This window comes from Procambarus clarkii, chromosome 6 (genome assembly GCF_040958095.1).
Source record: "Procambarus clarkii isolate CNS0578487 chromosome 6, FALCON_Pclarkii_2.0, whole genome shotgun sequence".
NCBI lineage: Eukaryota > Metazoa > Arthropoda > Malacostraca > Decapoda > Cambaridae > Procambarus > Procambarus clarkii.
Genome location: NC_091155.1, coordinates 32,756,072 through 32,777,788, shown reverse-complemented (window position 1 = coordinate 32,777,788; position 21,717 = coordinate 32,756,072). Strand labels below are relative to the sequence as shown.

The window sequence follows — 21,717 nt, the reverse complement described above, 5'->3', positions numbered from 1 at the left end:
CACAGGTCAGACTACTACCAACCACCACAGAAGATCTTGATTAAAGACACACTCACATACAAAATAAAGACATTTGTGAACTTAATAAAAATGTTGTTGCAATAATGGTTGTAACTTGTGGTGGTGGGCAGGCAGCAGTGACTGGTGGAGCGGCCACAGCGGCTCCCTCACCTACACTCAGCAGCACAAGAAGAAGAGAACCACCCCGCTGAAGCTACAGGTAGAAGCGTCCAGAAGGAACAGCAATAGACAGAAATACAAGTTCTTCGTTCAGCGGACGGTTCTTGAAGTAAGGCTTTGATCACACTCTTCACCTTCTAGTACAAAACACTTAGTTACTAAATGTCCTGGTACTACCCTGGAAACACAAACCGAAACTGTCTCTATTTTCCGCTTGTTACAACTTGTAATAAAGTTGTTACATCTTGGCTTAACGTGCTTATGACGTATTAGAACGTTGTTACAACTTGCTATATTGGTTGTTATAACTGGTTAGGAGGGCTTAAAACTTGTTCGAACGTTGCACCAACGTCGTAGTTTCGGTGTGTGTTTGGCGGGTATAATTATAGTCCGGACAATATGTCAATTTAGAAATATATGGGAGGTACTCTGATGTTATTAATTGCCCCATTACGTACTGATTGTTATCCTAGTACTAATTAGATTTTAATTTAAGGTTTATGAAATATTCTGATTAGTAACGATACAAATATATGATATTGATATTGTACTACAGTATCAACATTTGGTTGCTATTGTGGGTTAAAATGTATATATAAATTGCATGTGTGTGTTGTAGTCTCCGTCTCCAGTGGCCAGCTCCGCTTACGAAACGCTCTACGAGTATCCCTTTGAGCTGTACGACCCGTCTGGCTTCACCTACGACGACCCTGCGGCCACCACCACCACCTTGGAGGCCACTCTGGACGTCTCCAGGGACCCGGGCACCGCCGAGTACAGTAAGACCCCACCATCACACATCTTACCCTCCAGGGACCCGGGTACTGCCGGGTACAGTAAGACCCCACAACCACACTGCTTTCCCTCCAGGGACCCGGGTACTGCCGGGTACAGTAAGACCCCACAACCACACTGCTTTCCCTCCAGGGACCCGGGTACTGCCGGGTACAGTAAGACCTTCACGCATGTACTTCAAACACAAATAATCGCCAACAGAACCTAAACATCTAACCTAGCCTATGCCTAACTATACATAGATTTTTTTATGTATAATAATATTAATTTATATATGAGAACACACCCATTTTTAATACACAGTATGTTAGTTGAGTGATTCTGGGGACGCATGTGTGAGGTAATAATTGCAGGCAGTAATTAATTAATTTTTTAATTAATGATCATTATTTTTTATTTTTTTAATTAATGATCATTATTTTTTATTTTTTTATTTACTTCAATATTGAATTATGATTCCAAGTGGACTGTATTTTAAATTCAGCCTGCCAGAATTTACCTGCTACACATAGTTGATGGCATGTGTGCTGCCTATATCACAACTGGTGGTTATATAATAAGTTATATACGCTGGAATTATTAAATGTAAGGTACACCTTACTTAATATAAATTATACCACATATACCACATATTTCATGCCCGAAACGCTTTGCGTAATAGTGGCTTTAGGCATTGTATGTACTAGCGCTACCTATAAGTCAAACAATCCTTGTAAATATTTATTGTATGTATGTACCTTACCTAAATAAAATTGTATTGTATTGTATTGTATTGTATTGTATTGTATTGTATTGTATAGTGGTAATTAAACAACAGTATTCTGGTTAATACTTCAGTTATCTACTGTGTTAATATAAGGGAAATTGGTGGCCTTAACTGTGATAGTTGCTATGGCCTGATTAGGCGTCATGTGGTCCCAACATCTGTGTTTGGTGGGTCACATGTAGTTTAGTTGTGCCATGTCTCATATACCTATATATACCGTCTCATATACCATATACCCATACTCATATTTAGTTGTGCCATATATTACAGTCTCCGTGGTGTAGTGGTAAGACACTCGCCTGGCGTTCCGCGAGCGCTATGTCATGGGTTCGTATCCTGGCCGGGAAGGATTTACTGGGCGCAATTCCTTAACTGTAGCCTCTGTTTAACGCAACAGTAAAATGTGTACTTGGATGAAAAAACAATTCTTCGCGGCAGGGATCGTATTCCAGGGACCTGCCCGAAACGCTACGCGTACTAGTGGCTGTACAAGAATGTAACAACTCTTGTATATATCTTGTATATATGTGATGGCGTCTAGCACTGTGAGGTGTCTGTGGAGCAGCTAGGGTATACAAGAAGCCACAGGTGACCAGCTCCACTAATACTCCAGGCCACAAGCTTACCTGCCAAATGAATGCAATGTAAAAATTGACAATAACGTATATAATACAGGTGTGACATGAGATATTTGTATGTGTAGTTAAGATGAGTAAACTCACTATGTTTGGGGGTGTCGCCCCACAGTGTAACCGAAATGATATTTATCCAAGAGTAATGGGCTCCTAAACTATAGATATTATACAATTCGGATACTATGGTACTCCCGTTGTTGTAGAGGTTGCTGTGGCGAGTCACTAGGATAGAATAGTCCATCGTGTGTGAAGTTGTTGTTGTTGTTGTTGATTTAGGGGCGCCGACGATCGTGGGATCGAATGCACCCTGGCGTGCCCGTGATGGATTAATCGCGAAGCCCGGAAAGGTAAAATGCCAAGCCTAATCGTGAAACAAGTGACGCCAATCACTGGAAACTAATATGCCTCACGACCAAGAAACGCAAACGGATAGATGATTGAGGAGCCCCAGGAGTTCCCCAGAGTGACAAGCACCGGCCCCGCCCCACACAGAGAACACTGGGGAGCTCCAGGAGTCCCCCAGAGTGACAAGCACCGGCCCCGCCCCACACAGAGAACACTGGGGAGGTCCAGGAGTCCCTCAGGGTAACAAGCACCGGCCCCGCCCCACACAGAGAACACTGGGGAGCCCCAGGAGTCCCTCAGGGTAACAAGCACTGGCCCCGCCCCACACAGAGAACACAGGGGAGCCCCAGGAGTTCCCCAGAGTGACAAGCACCGGCCCCGCCCCACACAGAGAACACAGGGGAGCCCCAGGAGTTCCCCAGAGTGACAAGCACCGGCCCCGCCCCACACAGAGAACACTGGATAGCAAAACCAAAGCTCGGCCCCCAACTAAAACGCAAAAGTCATCCAGTGCCCTCCAGCAGAGCAGAAGCCCGCTGCCCACCACGTCTGAGGGCACACCAGGAGCCCACCAAGACCCACCAATTCCCGGCACTTCTCGGCCAAGCCGGACACCGTCACTCCGCCAGGAGAACCAACCACAACATGCCCCCCAAAAAATCTATCAACAATCCCATGACTCAAGGCGATATGTGCGCCAGGCGTCATACAACCAGACCGTTGAAGAAGAATGCCAAACGACAGTATCAAATCCAAAACGCAAAAACAGAACGTGATCCCGCGGCCCCCCCAGACGAAGTTGGTGTCCAGACATCCGCTCGTCGTCAAGATTGAACCAGGAGTCTCGTGTGAGAAGCGTGTCGCAAAATCTCTGGGAGCACTCCATGTTTTGTTTACAAGCTCTGTGTGTCTGTGTGAGAGCGTGACTTGCTCTGCCCTCTCCCTAGCGGTGTTCCAATAATATTTGGTCACTATTCAAATTCAAATTCAAACGTTTATTCAGGTAAAGTACATACATACAAGAGGTGATACAAATATTGATGGATTTATAGATAGAGCTAGTACATACAATGCCTAAAGCCACTATTACGCAAAGCGTCTCGGGCAGGAAAAACACTAAAGACTAAAACTTAATACTAATTGAGATTAAAGTATAAAATGTGTTGAGAAAAATACAAAAATAAAAAAGGGGAACATGGCAGAAAAAACAGCAAAAATACAATTTGGTTGACAGACAGCATTGTTTCAAAATAACACACATGGGTTGACATTTTAGGGGTAAGGTAGGTTACAGGGAATTAATTAGGTAGTACTTAGTTTTTATCTTAAACTGGTTGAGAGAGGTACAGACTTTAACATAATTGGGAAGGTCATTCCACATTCTGGGTCCCTTGATTTGAAGAGCATTTCTAGTTTGATTAAGTCGTACTCTTGGAATATCAAAAAGGTATTCTAAGTTTATTTAACTATAGCAAGGGAGCCTGTGGTTTTGATGTATTTATTTATATTCAGTCCTAGTGAATACTATTTTATTAAGTTTAAACAGTAGACTGCGGTTTAAAAGAATAATTGGAGTTTAATATATACCTGTTATTGTGATGACGTCACGAAACCTCCCATTTTCTTTAAATTTGGTAATGGCTAACTATATTATCTTAACATGTGTGTCGGATTTCCGACAGAATGCTTTAACCAGCCTAGTGAGAGGACGGGTTGTCTTATAATTTCACAAGGAAGCTACAATGCCCCCACAATAGAAGGTGCACTAAACGTACTGTACACGCACTATGGAAGGTACACTCAACGTACTGTACACGCACTATGGAAGGTACACTCAACGTACTATACACGCACTATGGAAGGTACACTCAATGTACTATACACGCACTATGGAAGGTACACTCAATGTACTTTACACGCACTATAGAAGGTACACTCAACGTACTGTACACGCACTATGGAAGGTACACTCAACGTACTGTACACGCACTATAGAAGGTACACTCAACGTACTGTACACGCACTATAGAAGGTACACTCAACGTACTGTACACGCACTATGGAAGGTACACTCAACGTACTGTACACGCACTATAGAAGGTACACTCAACGTATTATACACGCACTATGGAAGGTACACTCAACCTACTGTACACGCACTATGGAATGCCCACCCCGGCCACTCTCCAATACCCACAGTGAAGGTGGCACACTCTATCATACTTGCAGAAATGTCTTGGAAGACGGATGCGACCAAGAACGAAGCCCGAGTGGTTCTGGAGGAGGACCTCACCGGAGGCGGCGCCAGCCTCAGATACTTCAGGCAAACCAAAGGTGTTCCCAAGTCCGAGGTGGAGTACCAGCTGAAAGGCAACTACCGACGCATCGACACCGAGCTGACCATCTCCTCCACCTTCGACCAGTCCTCCGTTGCACGGGTATATACCACCTCAATCTGTTCAACAATGTGTATGTCTTTCTATGCTTGGATGCCATGTACTCGGGGCTAGACTCATCCAACTTTGCAGGGGGGAGTGATCAGGGATTGGACGAACCACAGGTTGGACGGGGTCGACTCCACTGCCCACTTTAAAAAACATAGGCCTCTAGACCCCCCCCCCTTGCGATTTCCATAGTCTGAAATTATATCTGGGATGTTTGTGCCGTAGTGATGTGTGTGTGTGGGCCTTGCTTCCCCCGACCGTCCCGCGCGGTCACTTGTCCCTCGATAGCATCCTTGGTGAGTCAGATACCTCTGATATTTTTATTTATTTATTTATTTATTTATTTTATTTATTTATTTATTTATGCATATACAAGAATGTACATAAGGAATGTGAGGATACAAATATGGTAATTACAGTCTTGTAAAGCCACTAGCACGCGCAGCGTTTCGGGCAGAATTTATTTATATATTTATTTATTTATATTTATTTATAATATTTATTTATTTATATATACAGGAGTTCTTACATTCTTTTAGTCACTAGTAAGTTTACTGTTACCCGTGTTGTCTACTACGGGCAGATGAGTTTACTCTTTTTTGACACTTTCAAACGATTAAGTAAATTCATTTAGGTTAAAGTGAGTCAGATAGTGATGAAGACAGTGAGTAGTGAAGATGGTTATTGTGAAGGTAGTGTGTACTGAAGATGGTGAAAATAATGGGTAGTGAAAATGGTTATGGTGATGAAGATAGTGTACACCTTTGTGTACGTAGTGTGAGGGCATCATACACCCGTGTGTACGTAGTGTGAGGGCATCACACCCGTGTGTACGTAGTGTGAGGGCATCACACCCGTGTGTACGTAGTGTGAGGGCATCACACCCGTGTGTACGTAGTGTGAGGGCATCACACCCGTGTGTACGTAGTGTGAGGGCATCACACCCGTGTGTACGTAGTGTGAGGGCATCACACCCGTGTGTACGTAATGTGAGGGCATCACATCAGTATGTGTAACTGTACTCTTAACACACCACCAGCCGAGGGCCGTCATCTTCCTACACTCGGAGGCTGAGGGCTACACGGAGTTGCTGCTCGACCTCTTCGAGTTGGAGGCCGACCAGGTGATCCTGGTGGTGGCCAGCCACACCCACAACCTCAGCTTCAGGATCGGCCAGGTAAGCATATCTACCATAGTAACTCCTAGGGTTAAACCATCATAGTTATAGCCTGTTTGTTTATGAATACATGAACTTCAAAGTCATTCATACTCATGTATAGTGTATACTAGCACTGGGCTTTGTGCCAGGGCCTCTGGTGTTTTCTAAATGCTACTGTAATTGAAGGGAAGGCGATTGTCGCCTGTAGAAATCGACCCGATTTCCTTTCACGGAAGACTTCAAGATAAGGTAGACCGGGAGAGGAAAGTACCACAGTGGAGGCACAGAAACATGGGGAGCTAAACTATTGGACGTGGCAACAAGAAACATTAAGCCAACAGTCAAGGGACCCACAAGAATGAGAGGCAACAACGAAGCAGCGAGGCTTCATCTCGTATTCACTTTGAAAGACTCTGACATGAGGGAAATCAGCGTGGAAGCCCCCTTGGGAATAAGTGATCACAGTGTACTGGTGTTTAAGTATCTGGTTGAAGAAGGGTTAATGTACTCAAGGAAGGGGCCAGAAAACAAAAGGCCGGCTTTCTGGAAGGGAAACTATGAGGAGATAAGGAAATTTCTAACAGATGTAACTTGGGAAACAGTGCTCAGAGGAAAGACGGCCCAAGACATGATGGACTACATTACGCAGAAGTGTAAGGAGGCAGCAGACAAGTTTGTCCTGGTCCAAAAAGAAAAACTAAATGCCGATGCTTTAATCAGATGTAAGCTATCAAAACAACTAAGTACAAGGACATGGAGAAACTACAGAAATATCAGAACACTTGAGAGCAGAGAAAGATACCAGAGTGCCATGAATGAGTACCTCGGGTTGAGACGAGAGACAGAAAGACTACGAAATTACAGCAAATAAAGCGAAGACTCATCGTAAATTGCTGGCAACCACACTAGAAGAAAAACAGTGAAGGAACAAGGAATGAAACTGAGGATACGGGCAGACAGCTTCACTACAAACGACAAGGAAGTGTGACCCTTGTTGTCAACAAAATGTTCTATCTGTATGCCATTTCTTCAATACACACAGAAATCACAATAGCGTGATATATCAACCCTTATCACAGGCCTTGTGGATTTGTTCATTTGATATATCACACTATTTGGATTTCTGTGTGTATTGAAGGGCGTAGAGGTGGAACATTTGGTTGACAGAGCCAAGGTGCATGGGGGAATTGTGTGAAACCCCGATTGGGCATCAGAGAAGCTTCGGAATCCTGGTGAGGGCAATAGCACTCCAGGTTGCAATTCTTTTTACCATGTCGGGGCACAGTTGACCATGGCGTAGTTGGGAACATCCCGTGCATAGGTTTGTACCCTCATCACGGCCCTTGTGGATTTGTTCACTGCCTCAGGTGCGGTGACGTCCACCACACCTTCTCCTGCGCGTGTATACAATACAAATTTGAGGAAGCCATCCTCAAGTTGAAGCACCACGATCGTTTGTCTTTTCCTGAGGCGAGACACCAAGTCCGCCATCTCTCCTTTTTCCCTAGCATATCTTATGTTCATGTGTTGCGTTCCACCTCTCCTCGCCCTTCCGCAATTTCTCAGTCTCACAACCGTTTCCAGGCCTTGGACTCGGACAAGTTTCCCTCCTTCCTTCCCAGTCTGCAGGGTCTCCTGTCTCTTCTTTCCCGTAAACCCCCCCCCCCCATCCTTCTTTCCAACCCTTCTCCCCTTGTCTCTTTGCCCTTTACACCACCTGTCTGTCCAGGCTGTTGCCCATCATCCTCCCAGCACTCTTCATGTTGGTCGCTACCGTTCACTCTCTCCTGTTGAGACTATGGAGTCTGTCGTCCAGTACGTTGCTGCTGGCACACCTGTCTCTTTAAGTCTGAAACGTAAGCCTGGCCCCTCTCCTTCTTCCTCCCCAGCAGGTAAGAATGTGTCACTTTCTTCCCCACCCTCTGACTCCGACCCACCACTGCATCCCCTCCCATTTCGGTGGTCGAGCCCTCGGCCCGGCTATGGAGGTTCCTTTAGCCCTCGCTTCTCTCTCCAATGCTTTCCCTTGCTGAGGTGCGCTCCCCTGTTTCAGCCACCACCCCTCCCCCTGATCTTGGAGGTAATGAGAGACATCTTGGAGGTAATGAGAGACATCTTGGAGGTAATGAGAGACATCTTGGAGGTAATGAGAGACATTTTTAAGGAAATGTGAGACATCTTAGAGTTAATGTGAGACATCTTGGAGGTAATGAGAGACATCTTGGAGGTAATGAGAGACATCTTGGAGGTAATGTGAGACATTTTTAAGGAAATGTGAGACATCTTGGAGGTAATGAGAGACATCTTGGAGGTAATGAGAGACATCTTGGAGGTAATGAGAGACATCTTGGAGGTAATGAGAGACATCTTGCCCCCACAGTTCGGGAACACCTTCCTCCAGCTCGGGTACCAGCAAGTGATGGACGGTGATGGTGACACTGTCTACAAGGTGCAGGTGAGTCCCCCCCCCCCGTCAACCACTGCCTGGCCCCCCGTCACCCACAACCATCACCTGCCCCCGCACCCACTACCACCACCTGGCCCCCGTCACCCACTACCACCACCTGGCCCCCGTCACCCACCACCTGGCCCCCTCTATCTGGGTCCTCCACACCCTCCCCCACTACCAGTACCCTCTGCCCTCCACACCCTCCCCACTACCAGTTCCCTCTGCCCTCCACACCCTCCCCACTACCAGTACCATCAGTCCTCTACACCCTCCCCACTACCAGTACCATCACTCCTCCCCACTACCAGTACCCTCTGCCCTCCACACCCTCCCCACTACCAGTACCATCACTCCTCCCCACTACCAGTACTCTCTGCCCTCCACACCCTCCTACTACCAGTACCATCACTCCTCCCCACTACCAGTACCCTCTGCCCTCCACACCCTCCTACTACCAGTACCATCACTCCTCCCCACTACCAGTACCCTCTGCCCTCCACACCCTCCTACTACCAGTACCATCACTCCTCCCCACTACCAGTACCCTCTGCCCTCCACACCCTCCCTACTACCAGTACCATCACTCCTCCCCACTACCAGTACCCTCTACCCTCTACACCCTCCCTACTACCAGTACCATCACTCCTCCCCACTACCTGTACTCTCTACCCTCTACACCCTCCCCACTACCAGTACCATCACTCCTCCCCACTACCTGTACTCTCTACCCTCTACACCCTCCCCACTACCAGTACCATCACTCCTCCCCACTACCAGTACCCTCTACCCTCCACACCCTCCCCACTACCAGTACTCTCTACCCTCCACACCCTCCCCACTACCAGTACTCTCTGCCCTCTACACCTAATATTATGTGTGGAAACGAGACGTGAACCCAGCGATGGTTGACGTAAAAAGGGATTTCGATGTGGATTCAAAATATAACTTATTTAAAAGTATTCTAACCAAAGCCCAGGAACGTAGTATACCATACAAATTGAATAGATGGAATACAAATGACCTGAGATGGATAACAAAGAATCTGAAGGATATTATAAGGTAAAAAGAGAGCGTGGTACAAAAGGATTAAGAATGGGGAAGTCAGTTTAGAAGAAGAATTTGCACAACCGGTTAGAAATTTTAAAAGAGATAAGGAGGGCAAAAAGAAACTATCAAGTTCACATAGCAGGGCAAGCGAAGACAAGAAGGTTTTTTCAGTTATATCGAACAAAGCTTAGAGAAAGGATAGGTCCATTAAAAACTGAGACAGGTCAGATAACTGATAATGAAGAAATGAGTAGTATTTTTAATAAATATTTTATATCTGTATTTACTAAAGAGGAACTTAACAATATGTTTTCAACCGAATAAGTCTGTGTGGGTGGGGAAGAGGACAGGTTGACTAGTTTAGCAGTTACCAGGGAGGATGTTATTACACAGATAGTGAAACGCAAGCCAAACAAATCCCCAGGACGGGATAAAGTGTTTGCCAGGGTGCTTAAAAACTGCAAAGAGGAGCTTTGCGAGCCGTTGTCTACCATATTTAATAAATCATTAGAGCCAGACAGAGTGCCAGAGTCGTGGAAGGTTGCTAATGGTACCAATTTTCAAGAAAGGAGATAGATCACTTGCGTCAAACTATCGACCAATTAGCTTAACGGCTTTTGTGGGAAAGTTACTTGAATCGATAATTGCAAATACCATTCGTCTTCATCTTCAAAAACATTAATTAATAAATGACTCCCAACATGGTTTTACAAATGGCCGTTCAAATCGTAACAAATTTCCTATCATTTTATTCCAGCATAGTTGAGGCAGTTGATAGTGGTAAGGATTGTGATGTTGTGTACCTTGACTTTAGCAAAGCTTTTGATACAGTGCCACATGAAAGACTGATAAAAAAGATAGAGGCTCATGGTATTGGGGGTGCTATATTAAGCTGGATTAGGGCATGGCTATATACCAAAGGAAACAGACAGTTAGTATAAATGGGGTTAAGTCAGACTGGGAAATTGTTGTAAGTGGAGTGCCTCAAGGCTCTGTCCTGGGACCTCTGTTGTTTATAATATATATCAATGATTTAGATTCAAGTTTGAGGAGCAATATTTGCAAATTTGCCGATGATACAAAAGTCGAGAGGGAAATAAACACGGAAAAAGACTCGCTATCACTTCATCACGATTTAAATAGGGTTTTGAAATGGTCAAAAGATTGGCAGATGCAGTTTAATGCTGACAAATATAAGGTTTTAAAGCTAGGTAATGATGATAGAGTTACAAGATACGAGCTAGACGGTGTTGAGATTGCGAAGCTAGATAGTGAAAGGGATCTGGGAGTTATGATTAGTAAGAATTTAAAACCAAAGGATCAATGCATGAATGTTTGTAATAAGGCCAATAGAACACTGGGATTTATTAATCGAAGCGTTAGTAACAAGACACCTGGTGTTGTTCGTCAGCTATATCTTGCTCTGGTTAGGCCCCATTTAGATTATGCAGTTCAGTTTTGGTCGCCTTACTGTAGAATGGACATAAATTCACTATAACGCGTCCAGCGTAGGATGACAAAGTTAATCCTAAAGTTAATCCGAGGGGGAAGGGTGTGGGGGATGGGGGGGGGGACACAGTCCCTCCAGGTGGTGCACACGGTGACCACTGCCTTAACAAGACGACCTCCACCACCGGGTAACATGAAGTGACTTGTGCCGCAGGTGGAGAGTTCTGGGCGGAGAGTGGAGCTGTGGGCAGGGGTCGTCCCGGAGCAGCAGCGGACCTGCACCCGGGGTGGGCTGGTGCTGGTGACGCCCACCCTGGCGCCCACCCACCACCACCTGCTGCTCTGCCCACCACCCACCCCGGAGCTCACACTACAGCTGCTGGGCGTCGGTGAGATAACACGCTCCCCGCCAGGGAACATTGTTCTTCAGTGTTCATTCTTCCGATGTTTCTTCAACTTTTCCATTGTTCCCCTTAGTTTGTGTCTGTTCCTTCACTACACCCCTGTTGTTTATCCTCTGTTGTCCTCCCCCCTTGTGTGGTGCTCTATCTAGGGATAGTTAGGGACAAGATGGCCACTATCACGTGACCAGTCATGTGCTAGTAGCTATATTGTGTGACGTCATTAACCACCAATGACAACCTTGGCCAGGCCTGACCACCAATTGTGTTCCCAGAGGAGCACGAGGGCCCCTACCTGCGGGTGGGTCAGATCTCCGGGCCCGGGGGCGTGGGCGTGCAGGTGGGCAGTGGGCGGCTCCGGCCCCTAGACACGCCGCCAGCACTCACCCTCACAGCTGACGTGGTGGAGGAGGTGCTCGAGGTCCTACTCGACTGGCAGCGTGCCTCCATGGCCCAGCTCAAGGTGCGTCTCCCCTCACCTCAGCCTCAAGCTAAGTAACACCACGGTTACAGTGTAACAAGTGTCAGTCGTATTGATATTGTATGGTTGAGTGTTTACGTTATTGTATGGTTGAGTGTTTACGTTATTGTATGGTTGAGTGTTTACGTTATTGTATGGTTGAGTGTTTACGTTATTGTATGGTTGAGTGTTTACGTTATTGTATGGTTGAGTGTTTACGTTATTGTATGGTTGAGTGTTTACGTTATTGTATGGTTGAGTGTTTACGTTATTGTATGGTTGAGTGTTTACGTTATTGTATGGTTGAGTGTTTACGTTATTGTATGGTTGAGTGTTTACGTTATTGTATGGTTGAGTGTTTACGTTATTGTATGGTTGAGTGTTTACGTTATTGTATGGTTGAGTGTTTACGTTATTGTATGGTTGAGTGTTTACGTTATTGTATGGTTGAGTGTTTACGTTATTGTATGGTTGAGTGTTTACGTTATTGTATGGTTGAGTGCTTACGTTATTGTATGGTTGAGTGTTTACGTTATTGCATGGTTGAGTGCTTACGTTATTGTATGGTTGAGTGCTTACGTTATTCTATGGTTGAGTGCTTACGTTATTGTAAGGTTGAGTGCTTACGTTATTGCATGGTTCGGCAATGTATGTTGCTTTCAGGTCTTATCAATAGACGCCAAGCCACCGGTTTCAAAACATATCAGATATTGCAAGCAACAGTCTGGCTTGATGATTGCAAGCAACAGCCTGGCCTGATTGCAAGCAACAGCCTGGCCTGATTGCAAGCAACAGTCTGGCTTGATGATTGCAAGCAACAGCCTGGCTTGATGATTGCAAGCAACAGCCTGGCTTGATGATTGCAAGCAACAGCCTGGCTTGATGATTGCAAGCAACAGCCTGGCTTGATGATTGCAAGCAACAGCCTGGCTTGATGATTGCAAGCAACAGCCTGGCTTGATGATTGCAAGAAACAGCCTGGCTTGATGACTGCAAGCAACAGCCTGGTTTGATGATTGTAAGCAACAGCCTGGCTTGATGATTGCAAGCAACAGCCTGGCTTGATGATTGCAAGCAACAGCCTGGCTTGATGATTGCAAGCAACAGCCTGGCTTGATGATTGCAAGCAACAGCCTGGCTTGATGATTACAAGCAACAGCCTGGCTTGATGATTACAACGGTAAACTCTTCTCTGCTTCAGGTTCAATTGTTTAAAGTTCAGCTCTGCCAAAATTCTGAGTTTAATGATAATTACAAACTATTTAAACACCAGCAAGTTTAACCAGTGTTATCAGCAGAAAGTTTAACTAGTGTTGTCTGCCACTAGTTGAACCATTGTTGTACCCAGTTAATTTAACCAGTGTTGTCAGCAACTTTTTTAACCAGTGTTGTCAGCAGCTATAGTCTAACCAGTGGTGTCAGCAGCTATAGTCTAACCAGTGGTGTCAGCAGCTATAGTCTAACCAGTGGTGTCAGCAGCTATAGTCTAACCAGTGGTGTCAGCAACTATAGTCTAACCAGTGGTGTCAGCAGCTATAGTGTAACCAGTGGTGTCAGCAGCTATAGTGTAACCAGTGGTGTCAGCAGCTATAGTCTAACCAGAGGTGTCAGCAACCATAGTCTAACCAGTGGTGTCAGCAACCATAGTCTAACCAGTGATGTCAGCAACCATAGTCTAACCAGTGGTGTCAGCAGCTATAGTCTAACCAGTGGTCTCAGCAGCTATAGTCTAACCAGTGGTGTCAGCAGCTATAGTCTAACCAGTGGTGTCAGCAGCTATAGTCTAACCAGTGGTGTCAGCAACTATAGTCTAACCAGTGGTGTCAGCAGCTATAGTGTAACCAGTGGTGTCAGCAGCTATAGTGTAACCAGTGGTGTCAGCAGCTATAGTCTAACCAGAGGTGTCAGCAACCATAGTCTAACCAGTGGTGTCAGCAACCATAGTCTAACCAGTGATGTCAGCAACCATAGTCTAACCAGTGGTGTCAGCAGCTATAGTCTAACCAGTGGTCTCAGCAGCTATAGTCTAACCAGTGGTGTCAGCAGCTATAGTCTAACCAGTGGTGTCAGCAGCTATAGTCTAACCAGTGGTGTCAGCAACTATAGTCTAACCAGTGGTGTTAGCAGTTATAGTCTAACCAGTGGTGTCAGCAGCTATAGTCTAACCAGTGGTGTCAGCAGCTATAGTCTAACCAGTGGTGTCAGCAGCTATAGTGTAACCAGTGGTGTCAGCAGCTATAGTGTAACCAGTGGTGTCAGCAGCTATAGTCTAACCAGTGGTGTCAGCAACTATAGTGTAACCAGTGGTGTCAGCAGCTATAGTGTAACCAGTGGTGTCAGCAGCTATAGTGTAACCAGTGGTGTCAGCAGCTATAGTGTAACCAGTGGTGTCAGCAGCTATAGTGTAACCAGTGGTGTCAGCAGCTATAGTGTAACCAGTGGTGTCAGCAGCTGGTGTGTTTAAAGTTGTGTTCTGTGCGACAGGAAGAGTTGGTGTGGCGCGGGCGGACGGTGGCGGGGGCGGCGCGGGACCTGACCTCCACCAGGGTCAGGGTGCAGGGCGCCCTGGGCCTCGGGCCGCTCCTCGACCTCACCACACAGCTCCTCCACCAGGCCCTCCACCTCACCGCCGCCACCTCCACTCAAGTGTAAGCTGTCGAGGGTAGTATACCTCAAGTTATTACTGTTATTATCCACCTTATACACCTATTGGTCCGCAACACTTGTCCCTCAGACACCTGTTGGTCCACAACACTTGTCCCCCAGACACCTGTTGGTCCACAACACTTGTCCCCCAGACACCTGTTGGTCCACAACACTTGTCCCCCAGACACCTGTTGGTCCACAACACTTGTCCCCCAGACACCTGTTGGTCCACAACACTTGTCCCCCAGACACCTGTTGGGCCACAACACTTGTCCCCCAGACACCTGTTGGGCCACAACACTTGTCCCCCAGACACCTGTTGGGCCACAACACTTGTCCCTAGACATCTGTTGGTCCACAACTCACCTTCACATGATGGAGCCAAGTAACACTTATATACTGACTCACCTTCACGTGATGGCAAACATGAAGATCATCTTATATATATAGTGCTCACTTTCATATAGTTATGAATCCTTTAGCGACTGTATCACTGTCATTTAGGGATCAATCACTATCATTAAGACTTTAATCACTGTCATTTTGTGATTAAAATCTCATTTAGGGACCAATAACTGTCATTTAAGAATCAATCACTGAAATTAAGGAATCAATCATTGATTTAGAAATCAAATGCTATATATATTAGGAATCAATCGCCGTCATTTTATGGATCAATCACTATCATTTATAGATCAATCACCATCATTTATATATCAATCACCGTCATTTTTGGATCAATCACCTCATTTATGGATCAATAACTGTCATTTATGAATCAATCACCATCATTTATGGATCAATCACTTCATATATAGGTCAATAACTGTCATTTATGGATCAATCACCGTCATTTATGGATCAATCACCGTCATTTATAGGTCAATCACCATCATTTATGGATCGATCACCTCATTTATGGATCAATCACCGTCATTTATGGATCAATCTTGGTGATTTATGGATCAATCACCGTCATTTATGGATCAATCGCCGTCATTTATGGATCAATCATGGTCATTTATGGATCAATCATGGTCATTTATGGATCAATCACCATCATTTATCGATCAATCGCCGTCATTTATGGATCAATCAACATCATGTATGGATCGGTCACTGTCATTTATGGATCAATCACTATTCATTTAGCTATTAATCACTATAAATTCCATTAGTTAAATATGTCTTATATTAAAGGCAAATGTTTAACATGTGCAGGGTGATGGCGGTGCTAGAGACGTGCCCCACCAACCTTCGACAAGTGTTACAGGTGTCTAGCGAGGCACTTAGGACGCACTTGCTGCCTCTCATCAACCTAGGTGCTGCAACATTAGACGAGGGCCTGCAAGCCCTCCAGGATCTCCTCGATGACATCATAGAGGAAATAGACGACCTGCTGGACTTACTAGTCGAGGAAATTTCTGATGCTTACGGTAGGGTGTGCAGCTGTGGTTATACACTGTTATACAATGTATATGGTAGGTTGTGCAGCTGTGGTTATACACTGTTATACAACATGTATGGTAGGTTGTGCAGCTGTGATTATACTCTTATTACTCACACAACATATCACTAGCTCACATCAGAGTAATAATCTTCTTGCTGATAACAAATCTTTGAAATCTTCATAAATTAACTATGACACTCAGCCACAGTCTGTACAAAAGTACTGGAAGTCATATGACCCTTAACCCAATATCCGACAGCACTCGTGACCTGGATACATAGAGGTAGACGACACTTCAACGCTTTTGTACAGTCTGTGGCTGAGTGCTAATAGTACTGGACATGTCAAAGGGCATGGAGGACCTGGCTAACTGGGTTCGAATCTTTCAGGGGTCAAGATTTTTCATATATATATATATTTATATATATATATATATATATATATATATATATATATATATATATATATATATATATATATATATATATATATATATATATATATATATATATATATATGCGAACAAGCCTGAATGGTCCCCAGGACAATATGCAACTGAAAACTCACACCCCAGAAGTGACTCGAACCCATACTCCCAGATGCCACGCAACTGGTATGTACAAGACGCCTTAATCCACTTGACCATCACGACCGGACAAAATGAGGTGAAAGCCGAGGCTATTTGAACCACCCCACCGCCGGCACTCGGATAGTAATCTTGGGCATAGCATTTTACCAAATCACCTCATTCTTTGGGGCACACGTGAGGAACACAAACTGTGTTCCTCACGTGTGCCCCAAAGAATGAGGTGATTTGGTAAAATGCTATGCCCAAGATTACTATCCGAGTGCCGGCGGTGGGGTGGTTCAAATAGCCTCGGCTATCACCTCATTTTGTCCGGTCGTGATGGTCAAGTGGATTAAGGCGTCTTGTACATACCAGTTGCGTGGCATCTGGGAGTATGGGTTCGAGTCACTTCTGGGGTGTGAGTTTTCAGTTATATATATATATATATATATATATATATATATATATATATATATATATATATATATATATATATATATATATATATATATATATATATATATATATATATATATATGTTGTACCTAGTAGCCAGAACGTCGTACTCGGCCTACTATGCAAGGCCCGATTTGCCTAATAAGCCAAGTTTTCCTGAATTAATATATTTTCTCTATTTTTTTTCTTATGAAATGATAAAGCTACCCATTTCATTATGTATGAGGTCAATTTTTTTGGGGGGAGTTAAAATTAACGTAGATATATGACCGAACCTAACCAACCCTACCTAACCTAACCTAACTTATCTTTATAGGTTAGGTTAGGTTAGGTAGCCAAGAAAGTTAGGTTAGGTTAGGTTAGGTAGGTTAGGTAGTCGAAAAACAATTAATTCATGAAAACTTGGCTTATTAGGCAAATCGGGCCTTGCATAGTAGGCTGAGAAGTGCGTTCTGGCTACTAGGTACGACATATATATATACCTATATATATATATATATATATATATATATATATATATATATATATATATATATATATATATATATATATATATATATATATATATATATATAAAATATTATCTGGACCTGGCCAGGTACAGTAAGTATGTAGCTCAGCCACATACTTGAACCACAGCAACCCTCCTCCGTCCCCTTGTCCTCCCCACCATTCCCCCCCTTCCCCATCCCCCGCCACGTCCTTCCAACCATTCCCCACTCCTCCATCCCCTCAGCCTCCCCACGATTTCCCCCTCCCCGTCCCTTTGTCCTCCCCATCATTCCCCCCCCCCCTCCTCATCTCCTCGTCCTCCCCTCCATTCCCCACTCCCCTATTCCCTCGTCCTCCCCACCATCTCCTACTCCTCCATCCCCTCATCCTCCTCACCATTTCCCCCCTCCCGGCCCCCTTGTCCTCCCCACCATCCTCCACTTCCCCATCTCCTCGTCCTCCCCACTCCCCCATTCCTTCGTCCTCCCCCACCATTCCCCACTTCCCCATTCCCTAGTCCTCCTCACCATCCCCCACTCCCCATTCCCTAGTCCTCCCCACCATCCCCCACTCCCCTATCCGATGTGTTCCCAAATGATCTGATGTTCCCATCAGAAAAATGAGAACATCAAATTATCTGATGTTCCGATCACTGAAAAATATGAACAGTTAACAAAACGAAATGAAAAAAAAAATAAAAAAGTAATAAAATCAATATTCTCGCGAAATGAACGGTATGGTAAAGACACAGCTCAATTCCATCGTTATGTCACACGAAATATTTAAATAAAATTAAAATAAATCAAAATCTATGAAAATTCAATTTAACAATGCAATCGGAAACATTGAAATGGAATCATAAAATATTTAGTATAGAGAATGTTCCTTTTACGTCCAAAAGATGGCGCTGTTTTTAAAAAAGCTGTTTTTTGCCCTTCACAGATGTGGCATCTATAAAGTAGGTATATAAAAGCATGTGCGTATTCGAATGGAATGTTGTGTCAAATTTTGAAGATATTGGTGAAGAACATTCGGAGATTACAGCCTGTGTTGCTTTTACATCCAACAGATGGTGCTCCTTTTTTTTCCAAAAAAGCTTGTTTTTACCTGTCACAGGTGTGTCATGTCTAAAGTAGGTATATAAAAACATCGCGTATATGAATTCAACGTTGTGTCAAATTTCAAAGCAATCGGTAAAGAGCTTTCGCAAATGTTTCTCACATGAAAACTCACCTGAAAAACACAGTTTTGAAAAAACATGTTTTTACCTGTCACAGACGTGACATCTATATAATAGGTATATAAAAACATGTATATTTAAACACGTGCGTATTTAAATGGAACGTTGTGTCAAAACTTAAAAGCAATCAGTGAAGAGCTTTCGGAGATTAGCGATTTTGAAGAAAACAAGATTGTTTATTTTTATTTATATACATTATATTAGATCCAGTAATAGAGAATACATTTGTATTATTTCTAATGTCTAGACTAGTTTAAGGATATGTGTTAAGTAAATGAATATCTTGATGACGTCACAGATTTCTCGTTTTTTGTAATCCTTTTATGACTAATGTAAGTATCTTAGTGTCGGAATTTCCAACTGTTGCTACACCTGTAGCCTTATGGTGTCCATGACAGGTGTGGAGAGGGAGAGCGCTGAGCTGTTTCACCTGTGGCCACATGGTGAACGATTTGTTGGAAATGATAATTAGTTTAAACAATGCTGCTGTGTTTGAGAGTTTTGGGACTCCAGTGTTGATCTCTGTATTTTTGCATCACTTCACGATGAAGTTCAACCAGTTGTTCTTCTATCATGGATAGATGAACACTCACTTTAATGACCCACTTTAGACCTGCGAATGACTGAACTTCCACGTGAATTGTGGCTCAAACACCTTTGGGAAACAATTAATCGATGTGTTGGGTATCGACAGGTGTGGTGGAGGCCGCGCCAAGCATGCTGGTGGAGGCAGTTGTGGCGCCAACACGTCGTCCACCACTGCTACAAGCTCTGGCCGCCTGGCACGCCATCACCATCAACGATGACCAGGTAACATTACCTAAAACATCTTCCTTTAATTATACATGTTTTTTATATTATTTATTTATTTGTTGGCAAATATCACGTCAAACAAATAGGTTATAATCGATCTCATCCAACGTTTGATTGAAAATTAATTTGAAAATCTATGAAAGTTTACGTATAATGAACAGACTGCGGTAGACTGTGGCACAGTGGTGGAGTGTGACACAGTGGTAGACTGTGACACAAGGGTGGAGTGTGACACAGTGGTAGACTGTGACACAAGGGTGGAGTGTGACACAAGGGTGGACTGTGACACAAGGGTGGACTGTGACACAGTGGTGGACTGTGACACAAGGGTGGACTGTGACACAGTGGTGGACTGTGACACAGTGTTAGACTGTGACACAGTGTTGGACTGTGACACAGTGTTGGACTGTGACACAGGGGTGGAGTGTGACACAGTGTTGGACTGTGACACAGTGTTGGACTGTGACACAGTGTTGGACTGTGATACAGTGTTGGACTGTGACACAGTGTTGGACTGTGACACAGTGTTGGACTGTGACACAGGGGTGGAGTGTGACACAGTGGTAGACTGTGACACAAGGGTGGAGTGTGACACAGTGGTAGACTGTGACACAAGGGTGGAGTGTGACACAAGGGTGGACTGTGACACAAGGGTGGACTGTGACACAGGGGTGGACTGTGACACAAGGGTAGACTGTGACACAGTGGTGGACTGTGACACAGTGTTGGACTGTGACACAGTGGTGGACTGTGACACAGTGTTGGACTGTGACACAGTGGTGGACTGTGACACAGTGGTGGACTGTGACACAGTGGTGGACTGTGACACAGTGTTGGACTGTGACACAGTGTTGGACTGTGACACAGTGTTGGACAGTGACACAGTGTTGGACTGTGACACAGTGTTGGACTGTGACACAGTGTTGGACTGTGACACAAGGGTGGACTGTGACACAGTGTTGGACTGTGACACAGTGGTGGACTGTGACACAGTGTTGGACTGTGACACAGGGATGGACTGTGACACAGGGATGGACTGTGACACAGGGATGGACTGTGACACAGGGATGGACTGTGACACAGGGAAGGACTGTGACACAGGGATGGACTGTGACACAGGGAAGGACTGTGACACAGGGATGGACTGTGACACAGTGTTGGACTGTGACACAGTGGTGGACTGTGACACAGGGATGGACTGTGACACAGGGATGGACTGTGACACAGGGATGGACTGTCTTTGAAGTTAACAGTGAAAGGATTTAATGCTAACCCATCACATGTAATGTGTTAATATATACAACAGTTGAAGAAACTGCATTAAACCATCTGTTAACACACACATACTCATCACATATATGTAGATGAGTACATACATGTAGATGAATACAATATATGAGTCCATCCCACCATCAACATTGATGGTATTGCACCTTAATTATTAAGTTAATCGCTACAATAATTATCAGCACTTACTATTGGGGGTTAAGTGTGTCCTCACTCATTTGTGGCTGCAGTGTAGAGCTCCGGCTCCTGGACCCCGGTAGTTAGTGAGGTTGTGTGTGCTTGCCTTCTAGACGCTGCACGCTCTGGTGTCCCGAGTGATGGGGGAGGTGGAGAGGCGTGTGGGCCGCTGCCAGGGAGCCCCAGGCTTCCTCACCAACCAGCTCCTCACTAGGCTGGAGAAGGTGAGTTACCTCCTCTAGTATCCTCACGCATCTTGTACCATCTCTTCTGTTTGTCATGCCAATGCCCCAACTTGTACCATCATGCCCCAACTTGTACCATCATGCCCCAACTTGTATAATCGTGCCCCAAGTTGTACCATCATGCCCCAAGTTGTACCATCATGCCCCAAGTTGTCCCATCATGCCCCAAGTTGCACCATCATGCCCCAAGTTGTACCATCATGCCCCAACTTG

At 44.8% G+C, this 21,717-nt stretch overlaps 1 protein-coding gene across 2 annotated transcripts in view; it reads left to right on the top strand.

Annotated features, from left to right (window-relative positions):
* LOC123753944 (uncharacterized) overlaps positions 1-21,717 on the top strand; it is a 260,619-nt gene that overhangs the window by 185,553 nt on the left and 53,349 nt on the right. For both annotated transcript variants that reach the window (XM_069308142.1, XM_069308152.1), the window contains 11 exons: positions 132-289; positions 800-959; positions 4,951-5,159; positions 6,205-6,342; positions 8,705-8,779; positions 11,484-11,658; positions 11,946-12,133; positions 14,615-14,778; positions 15,998-16,212; positions 19,677-19,792; positions 21,373-21,483. In XM_069308142.1, the coding sequence (XP_069164243.1) occupies positions 132-289; positions 800-959; positions 4,951-5,159; positions 6,205-6,342; positions 8,705-8,779; positions 11,484-11,658; positions 11,946-12,133; positions 14,615-14,778; positions 15,998-16,212; positions 19,677-19,792; positions 21,373-21,483 (1,709 nt within the window). The remainder of the gene's footprint in view (positions 1-131; positions 290-799; positions 960-4,950; positions 5,160-6,204; positions 6,343-8,704; positions 8,780-11,483; positions 11,659-11,945; positions 12,134-14,614; positions 14,779-15,997; positions 16,213-19,676; positions 19,793-21,372; positions 21,484-21,717) is intronic.